Here is a 22,314-nt window from a genome sequence, read left to right as displayed (position 1 = left end):
TCTGTTCACCATAAACAGTATTGCAGAGAATGCTGCTGTATTTCTGCCCAAATGTGTGAATATATTGGTAGGATAAGTTGCTAAAGTGTAAGTGCCTTAACAAATGTATATGCTGAAACATTTTTAATAAGATATTGTCAAACTGTCTCCCTAAAAGGTTATAACTTACATTTTCACCAACAGTACCATTGATTTAAAAGAGAAGGAGGCTTCTTGTATTTAAAACATGTTCACTGGATAGGAAGAAAGAGCATAACTCACTCTAACTATGGTTTCTTGTAGGTTTGCCTTGAGTTGGTCTCTCTCCAGTTTGAGATTCTCTTCTACTACTCTTAGACTATCTCTTTCTTTCATTACAGATTTCATTTCTTCAAGGTTTTCATGAAGTTTCTGAGCCAGCTCTGAGTTCTCCATTTCCATTTTATCCAGAGTTAAACTTTGGGTCTTGAATTGTTTCTTCAATTTCTCTATTTCAGACATTTTTTTCTGTGTCTCACTGACATCTTCTTTTAACTTAAAAAGTTGATGTTCATTTGTCTTAAGTTCTTGGATCTTAAGATCATCATAAAATAACATGTTAGGATACAGATGGTTTTTAAGGGAAGTATCAAGAATAGTTTCTAAATTGATTAAAACAATAGGCTTCCATGTGACTCAATATTCTGCATAATTCCAACAGAATTTACTTTCTTTTGAGGTATAATATACATAAGCACACTAACCTCAAGTGTATAGCTCAATTATTCCTGACATACGTATACGTCTATGTAATTACAGCCCAGATTAAAATACAGAATATTTCTAGCACCCCATGAGGTTCCTGGGTGCCCCCTTACTCCAGCCAACCACTATTCTGACCTTGATCATCCTAGATGAGTTTGCCTGTTTTTGAACTTACAAATCACAATGTATGTATCCGTTCTCCTGTTGATAGGCATTTGAGTTGTTTTCAGTTTTTCACTATTATGATTAGAGCTGATATGAACATTCTTGTACATATCTTTATGTGGAAGTATGCATTCTTTTCTCTTAGGTACATACTCGTATATGCTGGGCCACAGGCTGGTATACGTTCAGTGTGAGTAAACACGGCCAAGCTGTTTTCCAATGTGGCTAAACTGTTTTACATCCCCAAAGGATTTTAGGCACAAATAAGTCAGATATCCAATCAAATAAGCCTCCCTTCCCCCAATACCTTTTCTTGTAATTTAGCATTTGAATTTTCTAAATCCATCTGCATATTTGATATTTCATCTCTCTTCTCAGAAACAATCCCTCTGAGTTGATCAATAATTTCCTGGTGCTCTTTAAGATGCATGTGAGCAATTCTTAGTTCCTCTTGTTTTTCCAGATTCTTAATCATTAGAGAATTTTAAAAACAGTGATATATCTTAATTTTAACTAGTATTTTCTTAATGAAAATGATATATTTTCTTAGTATAAATAATAAAACTATTACTTCTTAATCTACATCTTTGTTGTTAGAAAATTACAAACTTATCCCCCCGTCCCTACCTCCCCACAACCAACTCCTAATTCCCAAAGGCAAACATATTACATACGTACTATTCTATAGCTTGCTTTTCCCCCTAAGGGTTATTTTGGGCTTCCATATTAGGACGTGCAAATCTATTCCATGGTTTTATTATGTGCTGCATAGTATTCTGACATAGTGCTTGTGTTTACCCAGTTTCCTTCTGATGGACATTTAGATTGTTTCCCATTTTTTAGTACAAATTGCTACAATGAACAACCTTGTGGTGTGTATTTCTGTATGTGTGTATAAACATAAATATATATTTATCTTAACAATTGATTAAGTGTACATATAGGATAAAGTCTATAAAGGAAATAATGGTTGCAGAATTTAAAATTTTCAAGAATACCAAACTATGTGTCTAAAAGTTATATCAGTTCACGCACACTAATAGTACCCCTCATTTCAAAGAAGGCTCACTACTGTCAGAAAACCCCATGTCTCCTCACTAGGGTGGGGAATGAGTGTAACTTACTTTAGCTTTCAGCTCTCTCAGGCTTTCACTGAGCTGGTCTCGCTCCATTTTGAGGGTTTCCTCCACTCTTCTGAGGCCATCTCTTTCCTTAGTAACAAGTTTTATTTCTTCAAGGTTTTCAAGATATTTCTGAGTCAACCTGAACTTCTCTGCTTCTATACTTTCCAGGGTTGAATTCTGGACCTCTAATTGCTTCCTAAATTGCTCTGTTTGATGCGCATTTTCCCTGAGATCATTTTTTGCCTTAAGAAGTTGATGTTCTTTCTCCTGAAGTTCTTGGATCTTGAGATAATCATACAATAAATTATGATATAGACAGATATTGATAGAAAGCTAAATAATAGTTTCTAAATTAATTAAGGCAAGTAAAGACAAATCTTTGCTTGTCTTCAATTTTAGGCTAATTCATATACTGTTTCTTTACACAAACGACCCGATTCAAACTGTCAGTTACTCAGATAACAACCGAATGTGATCTTATTTGGAAATAGGGTTTTTGCAGATGTAATTAGTTAAGGAATGAGAGGCTCTTCTAACTGGACTAGGGTGGGCCCTAAATCCAATGAGAGTGTCCTTATAAGAGATAGGAAAGGACACGCAGAGACACAGAGAAGATCATGTGAAGATGGAGACAGAGATGGGAGTGATGCAGCTACAAGCCAAGGAATACCGAGGATAGCTGGGAGCCAAGGATAACAAGAGGCCAAGAAGGACCCTTCTCTAGAGCCTTCGGAGGCAGCATGGTCTTCTGACATCTTGGTTTTTGACTTCCAGGATCCAGAAATGTGGCAGAATAAATTTCTGCTGTTTTTAAGCCACCGAATTTATGGTAATTTGACACAGAAGTCCTAAGAAACTAGCATAGAGTCACTAGGTAAATCAAGGAGGCAAAGTGAATATGAGAAAAATTTAAAAAGAAACTGACTAAATATACAGATGTAGCTGTCAAACTGTAATTCCTCATCTCTTAAAATCTTTTTGGATAATTTATTTTTACTTCCAACAAGGTCTTTAGGGGGTGGCCCACACAAACATTGAAGCATTAACTTTTACATAAGGCTATTGATTTTACTTCTTTAGGAGGAGAATGAAATAGACAGGAGGTTTCAGTAAATTCAGTTAGGTTATAGTCAAAGGGATGAGAATTACGAGAACACATGTTAAGAAAGCATCATTCAACAGAAGCACAATGGAAACAGCAATGTATTATTTATAATGCAAGTGGTACTGTTCTTAGAAGAAATAGAAAGTTCTCAGTGGGTGCCTTTTAGAATTACTGGAGCAGTACAATTGTTACAAGAGTCTTAGCTCTTATGCAAATATACTATGACAGCACCTTACTTCCATTAAGGAAATGATTCAGGAAATTGTAAACATCTAAGGGATGGCAATAGTGACAAATCTTACATTTTAGAGAATGCCTAATACAGGTCTATAAGGGCAGGGGCTTTGTTTTATTGACTAATGTATCTCAAGCACCCAGAGCAGAGCCTGGCCCATGGCATTGCTCAATAAATATCTGATGAGTGAATATATCATGAGTAGTTTAGATGAACCAAGGCCCCCCTCTCATCTCAAGACTCCAGGATAATGTAATCCTCACAAAGGACAACAGCAACATCTTCGTGTGAGCTGAAACTGTCCAAAACATTAGCAGTGAGATCTGACCATCTGGGAGGCATATTCTATTTCTGAAATTTAGGTCTACTGGGATAAAAAATTATTACCAAAAAAAGTTTAGTCAGGAAATATGGCCAGGAAGGTAACTTTAAAAATTCACCTTTTCCTTTAGCTTTTCTTCAGCTTCTGCCAGTTTCTCACAGGTCCTATAAAGCACTTCCTCTTTCTTTATGGTATGGTTCTTTTCTTGTACAACTATCTCTTGTTGTTTTTTAAGCTCACCTCCAAGAATTCTTAATTCTTCCTGGTTTTCAGTGGCCTAAATTTTTTTAAAGTTGACATTAAAATAAATACTAGGTTACATTTAAGAAATCAGATAAAAATCAGCATTTACCTCAGCCTGAAAATGGAGGAATCATGGCAAAGTATATTGGAAAAGACCTATTGAAAAAGAACATAAGTCTTTATTTTAATCATGTAAATGCCAAGAATCTGCTTTCTTATGTTGTTTCTTTATTGCTCAATGTACATTCGCAGCATGAGAATTAGAACTGGATCTAACATTCTATCATGAGAGGTTTGCTTGTTTTCTACCCCTAAGCCAAAAGAGACCATCTCTACACTTTCATCAACTGATGATGAGACTCTAATTATGGGCTTTTCATACACTGGGATGGCTTGTTTTGGGGCATTGATTTTGAGCAAGCTCGAAATAGCAACTGTCCTTTGCTAGCACGACTTGGGCTAATCTTACTTATTATCTTTAAAAAGTGACATTCTCCAGTATCAAGACCAAAAAACATTACAATCCAGAGACTGAGAAGAGAATATGACCTTTGTCTGTATTCTTATTTACATTCAGATATTTTGAGCAAACAGACAATCCCAAGAAACATGAAAAATTACACAAAAGGTCAGGTTCTACCGTGATCCACAGCAAACTTTTCAAAATATTAATTTCTATCTATTACACATTATATTGCCCCTAAATATAAAAATAAAGCCTAAAGTAGGTTTGAAGATACTGGCAAATATTAACAACAAGCAAACATGAAATTAGAGAAAACTACAACAGCATAAATACAAGAGAAACATTTAGGAACAAATTAACAAAATACGTACAAGATCCGTACACTGAAATCTACACAACACATCACTGAGAGAACAGAGAGTTTATAGAAAGATACACAATAAGCACATGAATGATGCCCAATATCTTTAGTCATTGGGGAAAGGCAATTTAAAACAATGAGGTTACACCCAATAGAAATGGTTAGAATTAAAAACACCAATAATATGAAGCTTTAGTGAGGATGTGGAGCCATCAGAATTCTCTTAATTTGCTGATGAGAATTAAACTGGTACAACTACTTTGGAATTGAGTCTAGTAAACTCTCATCAAGTTAAATATACATGTCCCTATGACACAGCTATTCCATTCAGATACTTACCCTAGAGAAATAAAAAACATACGTTCATAAAAAGATTAGTATAAGAATGTTTACAGCAGCTTTATTCAAGAGTCAAATAGCGTCAATGACTCAAATTTCCAACAATAGGAGAAAAACTAAGCAAACTGTGGCCCATTCATACCATGGAATAGTACCCAGCAATAAAAAGACATGTAGAAAGAAGTGAGACACAGAAGAGCACATGCTGTGTGGTTCTATTTGTGTGAAGTTCTAGAAGAGACATGGTGATCTGAGGTGGAGAAACATCAGGATAGTGACTCTACGGGGCAGAGGGTGAGGTGAGGATTGACAAGTGGATGTGTGAGGGAACTTCTTGTGGGTGGAAGTGTTCTGTATCTTGACTGGGGTGGACAGTACACAAGGGGACACATTTGTCAAAAGTCATCAGACTGGACACTTGCAGCAGATACATTTATTGCGTGTAAACGATACCTCAATAAAGTTGTAAAAACCGGAGACACAAAGATAAAAACACACTACCAAGTACCCGGTGCTGAACTCACCCTGTCAGTACTCTCCCTCAGGTCAGTCTTCAGTTGCTCCTTTTCTGCGGTAACACACTCTAACATTTGTCGCAGCTTTTTTTTCTCCTGTATCAAAGAAAATATCATTCTCTGTTGTTCAATCAGCTCATTATCAACATCTGCAATCAACACTTGGGTTTTTTTGGCTTCCAAATTCTGCTTTCTATCTATGTCAACCATCTCATATATAAATACAATAGAGAAGAATTTCTTAGTTTTAATAATAACAAAATAGCCAACACATATTACTTATTATGTACCAGGCACTATTTTCATATATTGATACATTTAATCTTCACTATAACCTTATGAGGTAGGTACTATTATTATCTCCATTTGACAGGTGAGGAGACTGAATCCGAGAGAGGACAGGTCATTTGCCCACAGTCACTCAGAGACGTAGAGTCATGCTGTGAGCCCAGTGCTCTGGCTCCAGAGTTTGTGCTCTTGTGCCTGTGTACTGAGAAGAGCTACCTGGACAGCTACAGATGACCCACACTCACCTTCACGTCTGACAGGTTAACCTGACTTTGTGAAGGAGTGAGCCACCTTAAACTCTCCCCCTCTTTCTTTCCTTCAAAAGCTGGAAATTGTAACCTCTTCCCTACTCCCAACAAATCTTTATTTTCAGAGTTTTATGTTATATAAGAAGGCAAAAGAGTTTTATTAGAAACATATTTCATATCATAGCATAATACATGTTTTCTTAATTTACACTTTCCACACACTGCTTAAGAAAAGCACCTCATGTCAACTCATTTATCCATAAATAAGGCTGAAGCAGAGGTAACAGAATACGTGGACTGCTTGGTAAAAGGAGACAAAACTGACATTACAAGCATAGGTATGAAATTACGGTATCACCATATAATCCTACACTACCCCAGTAAAAATACTCAGCTCCATGTTGGCCACAGATGTTTGAAAAAGTTGTTATAATAATCTATATTTTCATTAGAAAAAAAAAGAAAAAGAAGAAAAATAATCCAATGACACTAACTTCACACAATCACTATTAGAATTCTGGAATACTTCCTTCCAGATTTTTTTCCATTAAATTTTTTTTTTACATTGCAATTATGATTCATTTATTTATACATAACATCCTTTTTTAGGTTCACTTTTCCACTTAGATTAGATGATATGCATTTTCCCAAGCTGTTACATCATCTTCAAATTATAATTTTTAGTAGCTGCTCGATTCTCTAGACTGGATATGGACAAAACATATTTTACTTACCTACCCCCTTACTGTTGACAATAGGCACGAGTTTCTGACAAAGATGAGCACAGAGCTAACTACTAAGTACATGAGAAATTAACATTTGTAACACACAATCTTGGGGACTAGTCTGTCAGATACTATAATTCAGAATCTTGCATCTTTATTCCTATATATCGGAATATACACAGAAACAAAGCAGAGTGAGACAAAGTTCAAAACTGAACTCAGCCTAGAAAGTATTTCAGCTACCAAGGTTATGAGCAAATCTAATAGCTCTAATCATTAAAGAAAAAAAATTGTGTTCTTTATATGAGAATAAGACAACTAATCACAAAGTTTGAAATTTCTGTTGAGATACACTAGAGAATCTCACTTGCAGAGAGAGACACATCAAGCTGGACTGAAAACGGGCACTCGAAGTGGATTCATGATAGACCTATTAGTGCAGCCCTCTGGTGCCCTGAAAAACAGAGGGACGACGGAAATGCCCAGACCCACTTCTTTATCCACATGGGTGATTCCAGCATGAACATATCACAAGACCAAGCTGATCGCGGCCTCTCATCCCAGATTTCAGAAACCTGGATGAACAAAATGGCCCCAGAGAATGCCCAGTCAGACCCTTTTATCAACACAGATGATTCCAGCATGAACATAATACCACAGATCGGCTCGTCACAGTGAGTGTAACTCTCCTTTCCCCTCACTCCTCCTCTACTGCCCTTTCTCAGGGGGCCCTGTGCCTGCATTTTACATTTGTTTAAAAGCAGCTACTGATTGTTATATCTTATTTTCAAAAGTCTATTTAAAGAAACATTCCCCTCATAAAAGTGGAAATTATAAATTTTAAACCAAGGTTAAGTGTCTTTGGCCCATGGTTGACCTAAATTATAGATAAGCTGAGAACACAAGATACAAAGCAAGTGAAAATGCTTCCTAGGAGAAAATGACTGAAGCATAGGCATAGAGGAGGAGAAAGCTCCTTTTCCAAGGAAAGAATAATGTACCCCAGGGTAAATGGGGAAAAAAAGAAGATCATTATATACAGGAATAGTATATAAATGTATATATAAGTTTATTTACATAAGTTGGATCTCACTGAATTATTCTGTAGTATGCATTTGCTTTTATTTAACAGTGCGTCCTGGAGACGTTTCCATCTGTATATAATGTCTACTTTAAAAATTTACATGACTGTACAAAATTCAGTTATATTTCTATACATTAACAATAAACAATTAAAAAGGAAATTGAGAAAACAATCCATTTACAATAGCACTAAAAATAATAAAATATAAAGGAATAAAATTATCCAAGAAGGCAAAGACGTGTACAATGAAAACTACAAAATGTATCTGAAATAAATTAAAGCAGCAACAAATACACAGAAAGACATCTATGTTCATGGATAGGAAGACTTTGTATTGTAAAGATGTCAACACCACCCAAAGTGATCTCCAAATTTAATGCAATTCTTATAAAATCCTAACAGTGTTTGCAGAGATAGAAGAATCCACCCTGAAATCCACATGGAATCTCAAGGGGCTCCAAACAGCCAAGACAATCTTGAAAAAGAACAGAGCTGAGGCCTAAAACTTCTTGATTTAAAAACTTATGACAAAGCTGTATTAATCAAAACAGTGCAGTACTGGCATAAAGACAGACATACAGGCCAATGAAATAGAATATAGAGCCCCGAAATAAACTTTTGCATATATGGTCAAATAATCTTTCACAAGGATGTCAAGCCCACTCAATAGGAAAGGACAGTCTCTTCAACAAATGGTGTTGGACAAACTGGCTATGTCACACAGAAGAATGAAGTTGGGCCCTTACTTTACATCATATAAAAAATTAACTGAAAATGGATCAAAAGCCTAATCATAAGAACTAAAACTATAAGACTCTTAGAAGAAAACATGAGAGGAAAACATCGTCACACGTGTCTTGTCAATGATTTCTTGGATATGAAACCAAAAGCAAGGCAACAAAAACCAAAATAGATAAGTGGACTATATAAAAATTAAAAACTTATGTGCATCAAAGGACACAATCAACAGAGTAAAAAGGCAAGCTATGGAATGGGTGGAAAGATTTGCAAGTCATACAACTGATAAAGGGTTAATATCCAGACTGTATAAAGAAATTCTACAACTCAACAACAAAAGACAAAAAACCCAATTTAGGGCCTGGCCCGATGGCTGAGTGGTTAAAGTTCTGTGTGCTCTGCTTTTGTGGCCCGGGTTGATGGGCTCATATCCAAGGCGCACAACTAATCCGCTCACCAACTATGCTGTGGGGGTGTCCCGCATCCAAAAACATAAAGGACGATTGGCGTAGATGTTATCTCAGGGTTAATCTTCCTCAAGCATAAAAAGTAGAATGGGCAACAGATGTCAGCTCAGGGAGAATCTTGCTCAGGAAAAAAAAAAAATCCCATTTAAAATTGTAAAAAATAAATAAATAAAGCACTTAGGGATAAATGTAGAACTCTAAAAAAAAAAACCAATTTAAAAATGGGCAAAAGGGGAGTGACATCAGCATCATGGCAGAGTTAACTCTTTCTCCGATAGGATACAATAAAAGAGACAGTCACAGACCAAGAAGGGTCACTCACACAGCACAAAGGGACATTGGAGAGTCCCACACTGCTGCATATCTGAGAGTGGACATGCTGGGGCCCCCCAAGGAGGTGGGGAGAGGTAAGGAGAAATCCCCCCCCATCAGATCGGTGACTCTGGTCTGTGAGGCTCACAAAGGGGGGTGTGGCTGCCTTCTGCAGGGAAACTGTAGCCCGTCAAGCTCTCTCAGCCAGTGGGAAACTCCCACACAGAGGACTCAGAACTGCTGCAGGGGTGTATCAACATTTGAGGACCCCAAGAGAGAAGATAATGAGGGGCGAGTGAGAAGCCCCCCCAGGGACTGGGAGCACAAAAGAGAGAACCCTTCCCAACCACATGCCCGATGCTGCAGCTCCACTGATCAGTCAGAGCAGCCACAGCGCAGGCAGCCAGGGAGCACCAGCAGCCGCGGAGCACAGGGCGCTCAGATTACATAGCCCTTGACCCTTACCGAGTGGCAGGAGGGGGAAAATGCAACCAGATATTTCCAGGGTGAGGAAAAACACGGTGAATACAGCAACCACGTTGCAAAAGTACATTAAATCGCCATACCAGAAGGAAAATGACAAGCACCCAGAAATCAACCCTGAAGGCACAGAAATTCATAACCTAAATGACAGAGAATTCAAAATACCTATCATAAAAAAGCTCAACGAAATACATGAAAACACAGAAAAGCAATTCAACAAGATAAGGTGTTTCTTCACAAAAGAGATTGAAATCATAAAGAAAAACCAATCTGTATTGATAGAGATGAAGAACACAACGGAGGACATAAAGGAGAGTCTGAGATCTTTAAAGAACAGAGCTGACAATACGGAGGAAAGAATTAGCATTATCGAGGATAGGAATACAGATATGCTCCGGATGGAGGAGGAGAGAGAACTAAGACTAAAAAGAAATGAAGAAAGTCTCCAAGAAATATCCTACTCAATTAGAAAATGTAACATAAGAATTATAGGCATTCCTGAGGGAGAAGAGACGGAAAAAGGAACAGAGAGACTATTCAAGGAAATAATAGCTGAGAACTTCCCAAATCTGGGGAAAGAGCAGGAAATACCAGTAAGTGAAGCCAATATGTCTCCTAAATATGTCAACAGGCAAATGCCCTCTCCAAGGCATATAGTAGTATAGCTGGCAAAAGTTAATGACAAAGAAACAATATTAAGGGCAGCTAGACCAAAACAAAAATTAATGTACAGAGGAATTCCCATCAGGCTCTCAGCAGATTTCTAAACAGAAGCTTTACTGGCTAGGAGAGACTGGAATGATATATTCAAAATCCTAAAAGACAATATCTTTCAGCCAAGAATACTCTATCCAGTGAAAATACCCTTCAAAGATGGTGGAGAAATAATAATTTTCCCAGATAAACAAAAACTAAGGGAGTTCACGGCCATGAGACACCCACTGCAAGAAATGCTCAAGAAGGCCCTCATGCCTGAATAAAAGAAGAAAAAGGGAACACAGAGCTTGGAGCAAGGAGAAAAATAGGTAGACAAAATCAGAAAAAACAGTAGATCTTTATCAGAATAGGTTAGCAACCACTTAAATACCACAATGAAAGATCAAAGGAAGGATAACACCACAAAGAAATGTAACCTCATCACTTTAAACACACATCCACACTACAAGATGGAATAAGTTGTGACAAGAATAACTTAGAATGGGAAGAGGAAACAGATCAAATGGACTTAGTCTAAGGAAATAAGAGGCCATCAGATAATGGACTATCTCATTCACAAGATTTTTTATACAAATCTCAAGGTAACCACTAAACAAATAATCAGAACAAAATCACATATGATAATAAAGAGAAAACAAAAAATGTCATAAGACAGAACTATCAAACTGAATTGGCAGTCCAAAACACACGGGGCAAGAAACAAAGGAAATTCAAAAGAACCAGAAAATAAGCAATAAAAATGCAACATTAAGCCCTCATATTTCAATAATTACCCTAAATGTAAATGGATTGAACTCTCAAATCAAAAGACACAGAGTGGCAGGATGGTTTGAAAAGCAAGATCCAACAATATTCTGCCTCCAGAAAACATCTCAGCTCTAAAGACAAACAGAGGCCCAGAGGGAAAGGATGGAAGACAATACTCCAAGCTAATGGCAAAGAAAAAAAAGCAGGTGTTGCCATACTCATATCAGACAAAGTAGACTTCAAGATAAAACAGGTTCAGAGAGACAAAGAGGGCCACTATATAATGATAAAAGGGACCCTCTGCCAGGAAGATATATCAATTATAAGTATATATGCACCCAACATAGGAGCACCAAAGTACATAAAGCAACTATTAACAAACATAAAGGAGATATTAACAACAACACGATAATAGTAGGGGATCTTAATACCCACTTACATCAGTGGATAGATCATCCAGACAAAATGTCAATAAGGAAATAGTTGACTTAAATGAAAAACTGGATGAAATGCACTTAGTAGACATATAAAGAGCACTTCACCCAAAAACAACTGACTACACATTCTTCTCAAGCGTGCACAGAACACTCTGAAGGATAGACCTTATGCTGGGAAACAAGGCAAGCCTCAATAAATTTAAGAAAAATTAAAATAATAACAAGTATCTTTTCAGACCATAATGATATGAAACTGGAAATAAACTATAAGAAAACAACTAGGAAAGTGACAAAGATGTAGAGATTAAACAACATGCTACTGAACAACCAATGGATCATTGATGAAATCAAGAGAAATCAAACAATACCTAGAAACAAACACAAATGAAAATATGCCATACCAACTCACATGGGATGCAGCAAAAGCGTTCCTGAGAGAGAAATTCATAGCACTACAAGCCCACCTCAACAAACACTAAAAAGCCTAAATCAGCAACCTTGAATTACTCCTAACAGAACTAGAAAAAGTAAAACAAGCAAAGCCCAAAGTCAGCAGAAGGAGAGAAATAATAAAAATTAGAACAGAAACAAATGACATTGAGACTAAAAATACAGTAGAAAGGATTAATGAAACAAAGAGTTGCTTCTTTGAGAAGATCAATAAAATTGACAAATCCTTAGCCAGACTTACTAAGAAAAAGAAAGAAAAGGTTCAAATAAATAAAATTAGAAATGAAAGAGGCAAAATTACAACAGATACCATGGAAATACAAAGGATTATAAGAGAATACTATGAAAAACTATATGCCAACAAATTGGACAATTGAGAAGAAATGGATAAATTCTTAGACTCACACAACATCCCACAACTGAACCATGAGGAAATAGACAATCTGAATAGATGCATCGCAAGTAAAGAGATTGAAATAGTAATCGAAAACCTCCCAAAAAATAAAAGTCCAGGACCAGATAGCTTCTCCAGTGAATTTTTCCAAACATTCAAAGAAGATTTAATACCCATCTTTCTCAAACTATTCCAAAAGATAGAGGAAGATGGAACACTTCTTAACACATTCTGTGAAGCCATCACCCTGACACCAAAGCGAGGCAAAGACAATACAAAGAAGGAAAATTATAGGCCAATATCACTGATGAACATAGGTACAAAAATCATCAATAAAATATCAGCAAACTGAATACAGCAATACATTAAAAAGATTATACACCATGATCAAGTGGGATTCATACCAGGAATGCAGGGTTGGTACCAACTTAATACACCACATCAACGAAACAAAGAACAAAAACCACATGGTCATCTCAATAGACCCAGATAAGGCATTTGACAAGATCCCACATCCATTTATGCTAAAAACTCTCCACAAAATGTGTATAGAAGGAAAGTGCCTCAACATAATAAAGGCGATTTGTGACAAACACACAGCCAGCATCATACTCAATGGGGAATGTCTGAAAGCCATTCCTCTGAGAACAGAAACAAGACAAGGCTGCCCACTCTCACCACTCTTATTCAACATAGTACTGGAGGTTTTGGCGAGAGCAATTAGACAAGACAAAGGGATAAAAGGAATCCAAATAAGCAACGAAGAAGTGAAACTCTCACTATTTGCAGATGACATGATCTTATATACAGAAAACCCTGAAGAATCCATTGGAAAACTATTACAAATAATCAACTACAGCAAAGTCGCAGGGTACAAAATCAACCTGCAAAAATCAGTTACACTTCTGTATGCTAATAACAAACTAACAGAAAGAGCGCTCAAAAAGATAATACAATTTTACAATTGATTCAAAAAGAATAAAATATCCAGGAATAAATCTTACTATGCGGTGAAAGACCTATACAATGAAAACCACAAGACATTACTGAAAGAAATCGATAACGACATAAGGAAATGGAAAGAGACCCTATGCACATGGATTCGAAGAATAAACATGGTTAAAAAGTCTATATAACCTAATGCAATCTACAAATTCATCACAATCCCAATCAGAATCCCAATGACATTCTTCACGGAAATAGTACAAAGAATACTAAAATTCATATGAGGCAACAGAAGACCCCCAATAGCTAAAGCAATCCTAAGAAAAAAGAACAAAGCTGGAGGCATCACAATCTCTGACTTCAAAACATACTACAAAGCCATAGTAATCAAAACAGCATGGTACTGGTGCAAAAACAGACACATAGATCAATGGAACACAATTGAAAGCCCAGAAATAAAGCCACACATATACGGACAGCTAATCTTCAACAAAGGAGCAAAGAACATATAATAGAGAAAGGAAAATTTCTTCAATAAATGGTGCTGGGAAAAGTGGACAGCCACGTGAAAAGAATGAAAGTGGACCATCTGCTATCACCATTCACAAAAATTAACTCAAAATGGATCAAAGACCTGAAGGTGAGACCTGAAACTATAAAACTCATAGAAGAAAATATAGGCAATAAACTATTTGACATTGGTCAGAAAGGAATCATTTTGAATGCCATGTCTAATCGGACTAGGGAAACTAAAGAAAAATTAGGCAAGGAAGACTTCATCAGATTAAAAAGCTTCTACAAGACAAATGAAACCAGGATCAAAATGATTAGACAACCCACCAGCTGGGAGAAAATATTTGCAAAACATATATCTGACAAGTGGTTAATCTTCGTAATATATGGGGAACTCACACCATTGAACAACAAAAAACAAACAACCCGATCAGAAAATCGGCAGAGGAAATGAACAGACACTTCTCCAAAGAAGATATACAGATGGCAAATAGGCAAATGAAAAAATGTTCAACATCACTAATCATCAGGGAAATGTAAATCAAAACTACACTAAGATATCACTTTACACCCATTAGAATGGCTATAATCACCAAGACAAGAAAACAACAAATGTTGGAGAGGTAGTGGAGAAACAGGAACACTTATACACAGCTGGTGGGAACGCAAACTGGTGCAGCCTCTATGAAAAACAGTATGGAGATTCCTCAAAAAATTAAAAATAGAAATACCCTATGATCCAGCCACCCCACTACTGAGAATCGATCCAACGAACCAGAAATCAACTATCCAAAGAGGCTTATGCACCTTTGTGTTCATCACAGCATTATTCACTACAGCCAAGACATGGAAGCAACCCAACTGTCCATCGACTGATGATTGGATCAAGAGGATGTATATATATATATATACACAACAGAATACTAGTAAGCCCTAAAAAGGACAAAATAGTCCCATTTGAAACAACATGGTTCGACCTAGAGGGTATTATGTTAAGTGAAATAAGCCAGAGAGAGAAAGACAAATGCCACATGCTCTCACTCATATGTGGAATATAAACCAACACACAAACAGAGAAAACTGTATAGTGGTTAGCAGGGGCAGGGGGGTGGGGGAGTGGGCACAAGGGGTGAAGGGAGACATGTATATAGTGATTGACAAACAATAATGTACAACCGAAATTTCACGATGCTATAAACTATTAAGACATCAAAAAACAGAGTAAGTTAGTATGCACCACTAGGAGGAAATGAAGTGGTAAACTCGTAAAAGACATTCTTTGATAATCTTTTGTATTTCTGAGACATGTGCTGTAATTTCTCCACTTTCATTTCTGATTTTACTTATTTGTGCCTTCTCTCCTTTTTTCGTGGCGAGTCTAGCTAAAAGTTTGTCAATTTTGTTTATTTTTTCAAAGAACCAGCTCTTGGTTTTATTAATTTTTCCATTGGTTTTTAGTCTCTATTTCATTTATTTCTGCTCTGATTTTTATTATTTCCCTTCTTCTACTGAATTTTGGCTTTGTTTGTTCTTCTTTTTCCAGTTCTTTTAGGTGCATTGTTAGATTGTTTATTTGAGATTTTTCTTGTTTGATGAAATAGGCCTGTATTGCTACAAACTTATGCGTAAAGATACATGCACCCCTGTGATCATTGCAGCGATATTCACAATAGCCAAGACTTGCAAGCAACCTAAGTGCCCATAAAGGGATTAATGGATAAAGAGGATGTGGTATATACACAATGGAATACTACTCAGCCATAAGAAATGATGAAATCCAGCCATTGTGAAAGCATGGATGGACATTGAGGGTATTACGCAAAGTGAAATAAGTCAGAGGGAGAAGGTCAAATACCATATGATTTCCTTCATTAAGTAGTAGATAATAACAACAACAAACAAACACATAGAGACAGAGACTGGATTGGTGGTTACCAGAGGGGAAAGGGGGAGGGAGGAGGGCGAAAGGGATAATTCGGCACATGTGTGTGGTGATGGGTTGTAATTAGTATTTGGGTGGTGAACATGATGTAATCTATGCAGAAATAGAAGTATAATGATGTACACCTGAAATTTATACAATGTTATAAACCAATGTTACTGCAATAAACAAAAAATTAAAAAAAAATATATATATATAAATTTGTTTGTGAGCTATGAGAAGTTTAATTTTATTGAGGTAAAATATGCCCTACCTACAGAACACCTACATGCAGTTACCATAATCAATAATTTCTCAAACTTGAAGTAAAATATACATTTCTTCTCATATCACTATTCTATATGTCATCTATAAGATATCAATGCTGTTACAGCAACTTTATTAATTGACTGAAAATATATAAATAATAGGCAGAGAATTCTTAAAGCAGAGACTTGAATAACTATAGCAAAAGAAGTGCTATCATAAGACCGCCATTTGATATTTTAGCTCATTTTTAAAAAGATGACTAAAATGTAAGATTTTTACAGAATAGGGGACCGTGACGGTTAAAACAAACAATGACAAGCAATTACACTATCTTATTAGCTTGCTATCTTAGGACTAGAAGAGGAATTCAAGATAATTAAAATGAAACAAAGTAGTTTTAAAAACTATTGATAGAGACTCTTTTTAACCTAACTCTCTATGTATTTGTGACAATTTTTAAAAATTATCTCTAAAAAAAAAGCATCTCTACTTGGCCCATTTGAAAAATCTCAAATTTTGCCCTTTGGAAATGAAAAACAATATCTAAAATAATTTCAAGAGACCATACCTTTCAGTTTATAGTAAACTAAAATTTTTATGAGTTGATTTCTCCTTATTAAAAACTATTTGTTTTAAATTTAGGTTGTAGAACTCAGATAGATGATTTAAGAGGCTCTGGGCATTTAGGCAGTTCTCAATTCTAAATCTCTCTATATTCTTTACTGAAATACATGGCTCATACATACCTCCTCTAACTGTTTTTTAAGATCAATTATTTCTTTTCTATATCTTTCCAGGAGAGCTTCATCACTTGATACCTCATTAACTTAAGGGGTATTCTTCATAGACTGAGCAGTTCCGGCAAACTGGGAAAAAATACAAGAGAGTTAAGTGTTTGACACTGAAAAGTTAATTTACTTAATATTTAGATTCCTCGTAACTAAGTTTTGTAAAGAAAAATCAATACTCTTCCCAGGTGGCTTAATGCTTGTGAACACAGAGCATTCTATGTCCCTGTGACAATGCTCGTAATTTATCCTAGCTGCTAGTCTTCAGGAGAGTCAAAGAAATATCTTGATGACAGGTGCTGACAAAGAAACTACAAACACTGGCTCACTGGAATCCCATCTACACCTCAAAATCCTGTGCAAAGGTTCCTTCTACTCTAAAGATTTGCCTCCAGTCAAAAGACTCTCTCCTTCCTTTGATCTCTGTCCTACTTATTAGCCACTTAACTCTTAATCCATGGCAAGCATGTTGGAAGACAGGTCTTTTCTTCCCTATAAGACTATAAATTCTATGAAGCCAGGGACTCTATCTTCTATCTGCTTCTCTGGCAGGATTTTGATCCAGTGCTCAATAGCTACTTCAAGCAATGTTTCTTCACATATGAGTGTCAGAAGGAACTTTTATTTTGGTTAGGAAGCTTGGCCCTGAGCTAACATTTATTACCGATCCTACCCTTGTTTTGCTGAAGAAGATTGGCCCTGGGCTAACACCTGTGTCCATCTTCCTCTATTATTTTGTATGTTGGATTCCACCACAGCATGTCTTGATGAGCGGTATGTCAATCTGTGCCCAGGATTAGAACCTGTGAACCCCGGGCCACTGAAGTGGATCACGCAAACTTAACCACTATGCCACCGGGCTGGTCCCCAGAAGTAACTTTAAGAGGATATGTGTGGGGGACCATTAAATGACACTGAATCCTTCATTGAGATAGATAGTCTACTGACATTCCTCACTTTTCCTGTTTTAAAAAAACAGAAAATGCAGGCCTTAGGCTCAGAGAAATTTCAGACAATAATTCACTAACAGGAATTTAAGAATTATTTTGTTATAAATACACACCCACCAGTTTTTTGGGTCACCTTCTGTTTGTTGCAAGTGATAACCAGTTTTTCATTTATGGGATTGATATATAGTTTCCTTTTATAATAAGTTAAATTTAAAAAGTGAGTTATTTAAAGAAAAAATCAAGTCAATTTCAGTAAAATACTGAAGAACAAAATTGTGTAGGTGGCATATGAATGACTGAAGTTTGGGAAAATTAAGGAATGTTCTTTAGTAGACAACACATCAACTTTATTTTAACAGGTATATTATATCAATTAAAAAAACTGTACCTAATTTTAGTAGGTAATTTTTTCTTCTGAAAGATAATTTCCCCCCATAGTAAGTTGAGATAAAAATCAAACTCACTTGAAGAGTAGTCAGGGTTTCATTCAAAGACACTGGAATAATTGTGCAGATAATACATGTTTTTGCATTTCCTCCCAAGGAATTCTGGAGAATTCGTGTTAATTTGCTGTCTCGATAATTTATGAAAGCACTGAGTGAGGAACGAGTTTGGGAAGAAAAAAGAGTAAAACTTTTTATATAACAAACGTGGTTGGTTTTTAATGCAGAACCTTCAATTAACTACAGTTAAAAAATTGATTCTTTACAGGTTACACGAGGCCAAGCAAAACTACTAACTAAAAATATTCCATTTAATTTAGAAAGTAAACTTAGTAGGTCACAGTCATACATACAAGAAGCAATTCATGCTCATGGAATCACAGCAGCTTTTGAATATATGGGAGAAATCAGTACATTTGTTTGAGTGTCACTGAAATATCATAATTTTCCACCTAATGAAAAACGTTAATATTAATAGGTAAATGTACAATGGGATAAACTTACCCATCTTGTCCATCACTAAGTTTCTTGATCACTTGTCGCAAAACAAATAAGCTACGATTTATATTACAGCCTTCCTTGAGTTTCACACCTGCATTTATTAAATAAATAAATGAAACTAAAATTTTCCCCTGTACTAGATTATGAACTTACTTATCAGTAGGTTATGAGAGAAATTAGAAACTGCAGGGTCAGATGCTACAGTCTGGGCTTCAGATTAGATCTGCGCCCACCTTTATTACCACAGGTAGCAGGCGCTCTCTCTCTCTCTCTCCCACCTGTTACGTGAATCAGAAAGGCTCTCACCAGAGAAACAGCAAGAAGAAAAAGATGACTAAGAAAAGATTAAGGAGAGAAAGCCATGTCCTAAAAGAGGCCTGCTAACTCCTCAATTCAAATCTATTTTTCCAAACCCCCAAATATACGCAACTAATGACTTACAACCAAATTAGTTCATAGCAGCTCACAACCAAACACATTCTTATTTTTAAACTATTAATATGCCCACATGGCTCAAACAAAAACACACGGAAAAAGCCCTCTCTCACTTTTATGCTCCTTTCATTCAGTTCCTGTCCCTCTACCGGGAAACCACTGTTATTAGCTTATTCTTCTGGAGATTTTTAGAAATACAAGTTCATATATATTAAGTTTTCCCCTTTCTTTTTTAAACAAATAGTAGCATACCATACACACTATTTTGCACTTTGCTTTTTTCACTTGGCAACATACCATATATCTTATTGGTAAACACTGGTCTTTCTCATTCTTTTTTATAGAATGGAATATCATTGTATGGGTCTACCAGAATGTATTCACCCAGCAGCCTGCTGAGGGACACGCAGGTGTTCAGTCTACCCTGTACACAAAAAATACTGCAAGAATCATTCCGAATAGCGATTATCTCACAGGTGCCTTAGTCAGCTATTGCTGTAATATTGCTGTTACCAAGCCAGCTTAAAACAACAGGCCTGAGGAGCCACTGCTTTGGTGAGTACATGCCATGCTCAGCTGAGTGTCTCTATGTCAGGCTGCAGAAAATTAACACAGAGAGAGGCTTGACACATTTACGGTTCTGAAGCTTCCTATCCAAGTATGCTTTTCCATTTGTTTAAGTGTTCGGTTATGTCCTTCAGGTCTGTTTAAAGTTTTCTTTATTTTGATCTTGTGCAATTTTTGCTGAGTTTCTTCTCAGGTATTACATCTTCTAAGTCATTATTGTAAATGGGATCTTTTTGTACATTAAATATTCCAACAGGTTGTTCTATTATGAGTTATTCATGTCTGTACATTAATTTTGTACCCTGCCACCTTTCTGAATTTCCTTACTGATAATGGTGTCCATGGTACTCTCAGGAGCTTTCCAGCTATAAATCTCATACAGAGTTTTAGCATTTTAACTGATGCTATAGCAGCCCAAAGAATATAATTAACCAGATAAGGAAGCTGCTCTTTATGTTAAAGACTTTTTATCACAAAATTATCACCATTACCTTATTAGTTTCTAAAATGCCTGCTGCCATTTGTATTCTGTAAAAGAACAGCAGGACATTCAGACCAACATATTTCATGAGTTTTCATTACCTTCAGCACCTGTTTTTTCAGCTCTTTCCCAGCCTGCAAGATCAACCAAATTCTGTAAGAGAGGAAAATAAAACATTAGGAAGGGTAACTTGAAAATAATAAAATCCAAACTACCGAAAGAACGTTTTTAATCCATGGCTTATCTGAATACCCCGTGTTTCCTAGTCTCTCACCCCACTCTTTAGGCCTTCCCTTGTCTGAGTCAAACTAACCTCTACACCTTGTTCCTTCTTTATAACGCATCCTCTATAATGTTGCCAGAATAGTTTCACTTTCTTGCACCAAGTTCAAAATCTTACCATGGTGAACACAGTTCTCCACAATCTGGTACTTGTGTTGCTCTAGCCTTATTCCTGGCCATCTCTTACTCTTAACTCTGGATGAGCTCCTGACTATGCGCTCCACAACTCATGTACTGTTACACTTTGCCATTCCCTTTGTTTAGCTAGTTCTGACCTTCTAGTCCACCCCTACTCTCTATTCAGCACCAAAGGCACATGTTACCTTCTCAGTGCAGCTTTGCCAACTTTATCTTTTTTCCCCCACACCTTGAATGAACTGCTCTTTCAACTGTGTACCCAGAGATCTTTACAGATATGACTTATTATTATAGCCCTTACTGTGTTGTGCTGGGTCATTTATGTCTCTGACTACACTGTAGCATCTTTAAAAGCATGGGCCTCTCTTTAATTTCACAAATTTTGCCGAAACAAGTGACCTCCTGTCCTGTTCCAGGCAGCATGTCAGGTGCTGGGACATGGCAGTGAGCCAGACAAAGAAGGACCCTGCGCTCAGAGAGCTCACATTCTGCATGGGGTGGGATGGGGGAGAAAGTCAGTGAGAGGAGAGAAAAAGACAAATAAGCAACATATCACCATGAGGGTAATACAGACAATTTAAACAGAGTGCCAGAGGAGGGAAGAGGAGAGGTCAGAGTATGTTCTTAGGATTGAGTGGCAGGAGAAGGCTTCCTATTTAGCTAAAATCTGCAGTGACAGAGAAGAGGAAGCCAGCCAAGCAAAGACCAAGGGACCCAGACTCCCAAATAAAGAACAGCCAGCACACACAGTCACAAAGCAGAAATGAGCTTTGTGTGTTCAAGAAAGAGAAAGGGCAGCATGGCAGCGTTGGTGAAGCAGAGATGGGACAAGACAGGGTAAGAGAAGTAGGAAGGGCTCAGATTATGTAGGGCTTTGTAGGCAAGAGTAAGAACTGGATTTTCTAAATGCAATGGGAAGCCATTAGAAGGATTGAACAAGAGAGTGACATATCTTGATTTAACTTTCTGAAGGGTCACCTGTGGGCCCTGGGTGGAGAACAGATTGCAGAGGGGCAAGAGTGGCAGCAGGAGCCCAGTCAGGCGGCTTGTGCAGAAATCTGAGTGGAGATGACCGTGGCTTGTGCTGGGGAGTGTGCAGTGGAGACGGTAAGTATGGAGGGATATCTTCTCTATTCTTTTCATCTCAGAGCTCAGCACTGTGCTCAGAACAGGGCAAAGGCTCAGTAAATATTCTTACTGCATTAAAAGGAAGTCAGAGATTTAAATTACTTCTCTCTGTGGAGACTTCCAGGGATAAGCAGGTCATTATACACTTCTGCTTTATAGTCCTATCTCAGATACTTCTTTCCTCAAAATATTCAAAGAAATTTGATGTTTCTTGTACAGTATCTACCACAGATGACCTAGATACATAATAAAGGGGTGAAGTGG

At 36.9% G+C, this 22,314-nt stretch overlaps 1 protein-coding gene across 1 annotated transcript in view; it reads right to left on the bottom strand.

Annotated features, from left to right (window-relative positions):
• Nucleotides 1–219: 219 nt before the first annotated feature.
• The window catches only part of LOC131401661 (centromere-associated protein E-like), a 34,564-nt gene continuing 12,469 nt past the window's right edge, over nucleotides 220–22,314 (bottom strand). Inside the window, exons 8-12 of the mRNA XM_058536907.1 lie at nucleotides 20,604–20,655; nucleotides 19,023–19,110; nucleotides 18,540–18,645; nucleotides 5,608–5,694; nucleotides 220–552 (exon numbers count right to left, since the gene is read on the bottom strand). Coding sequence (XP_058392890.1) covers nucleotides 220–552; nucleotides 5,608–5,694; nucleotides 18,540–18,645; nucleotides 19,023–19,110; nucleotides 20,604–20,655 — 666 coding nt within the window. The remainder of the gene's footprint in view (nucleotides 553–5,607; nucleotides 5,695–18,539; nucleotides 18,646–19,022; nucleotides 19,111–20,603; nucleotides 20,656–22,314) is intronic.

The sequence above is a fragment of the Diceros bicornis genome (assembly GCF_020826845.1).
Source record: "Diceros bicornis minor isolate mBicDic1 chromosome 13 unlocalized genomic scaffold, mDicBic1.mat.cur SUPER_13_unloc_1, whole genome shotgun sequence".
NCBI lineage: Eukaryota > Metazoa > Chordata > Mammalia > Perissodactyla > Rhinocerotidae > Diceros > Diceros bicornis.
This window is presented reverse-complemented; position numbering and strand designations above follow the sequence as displayed.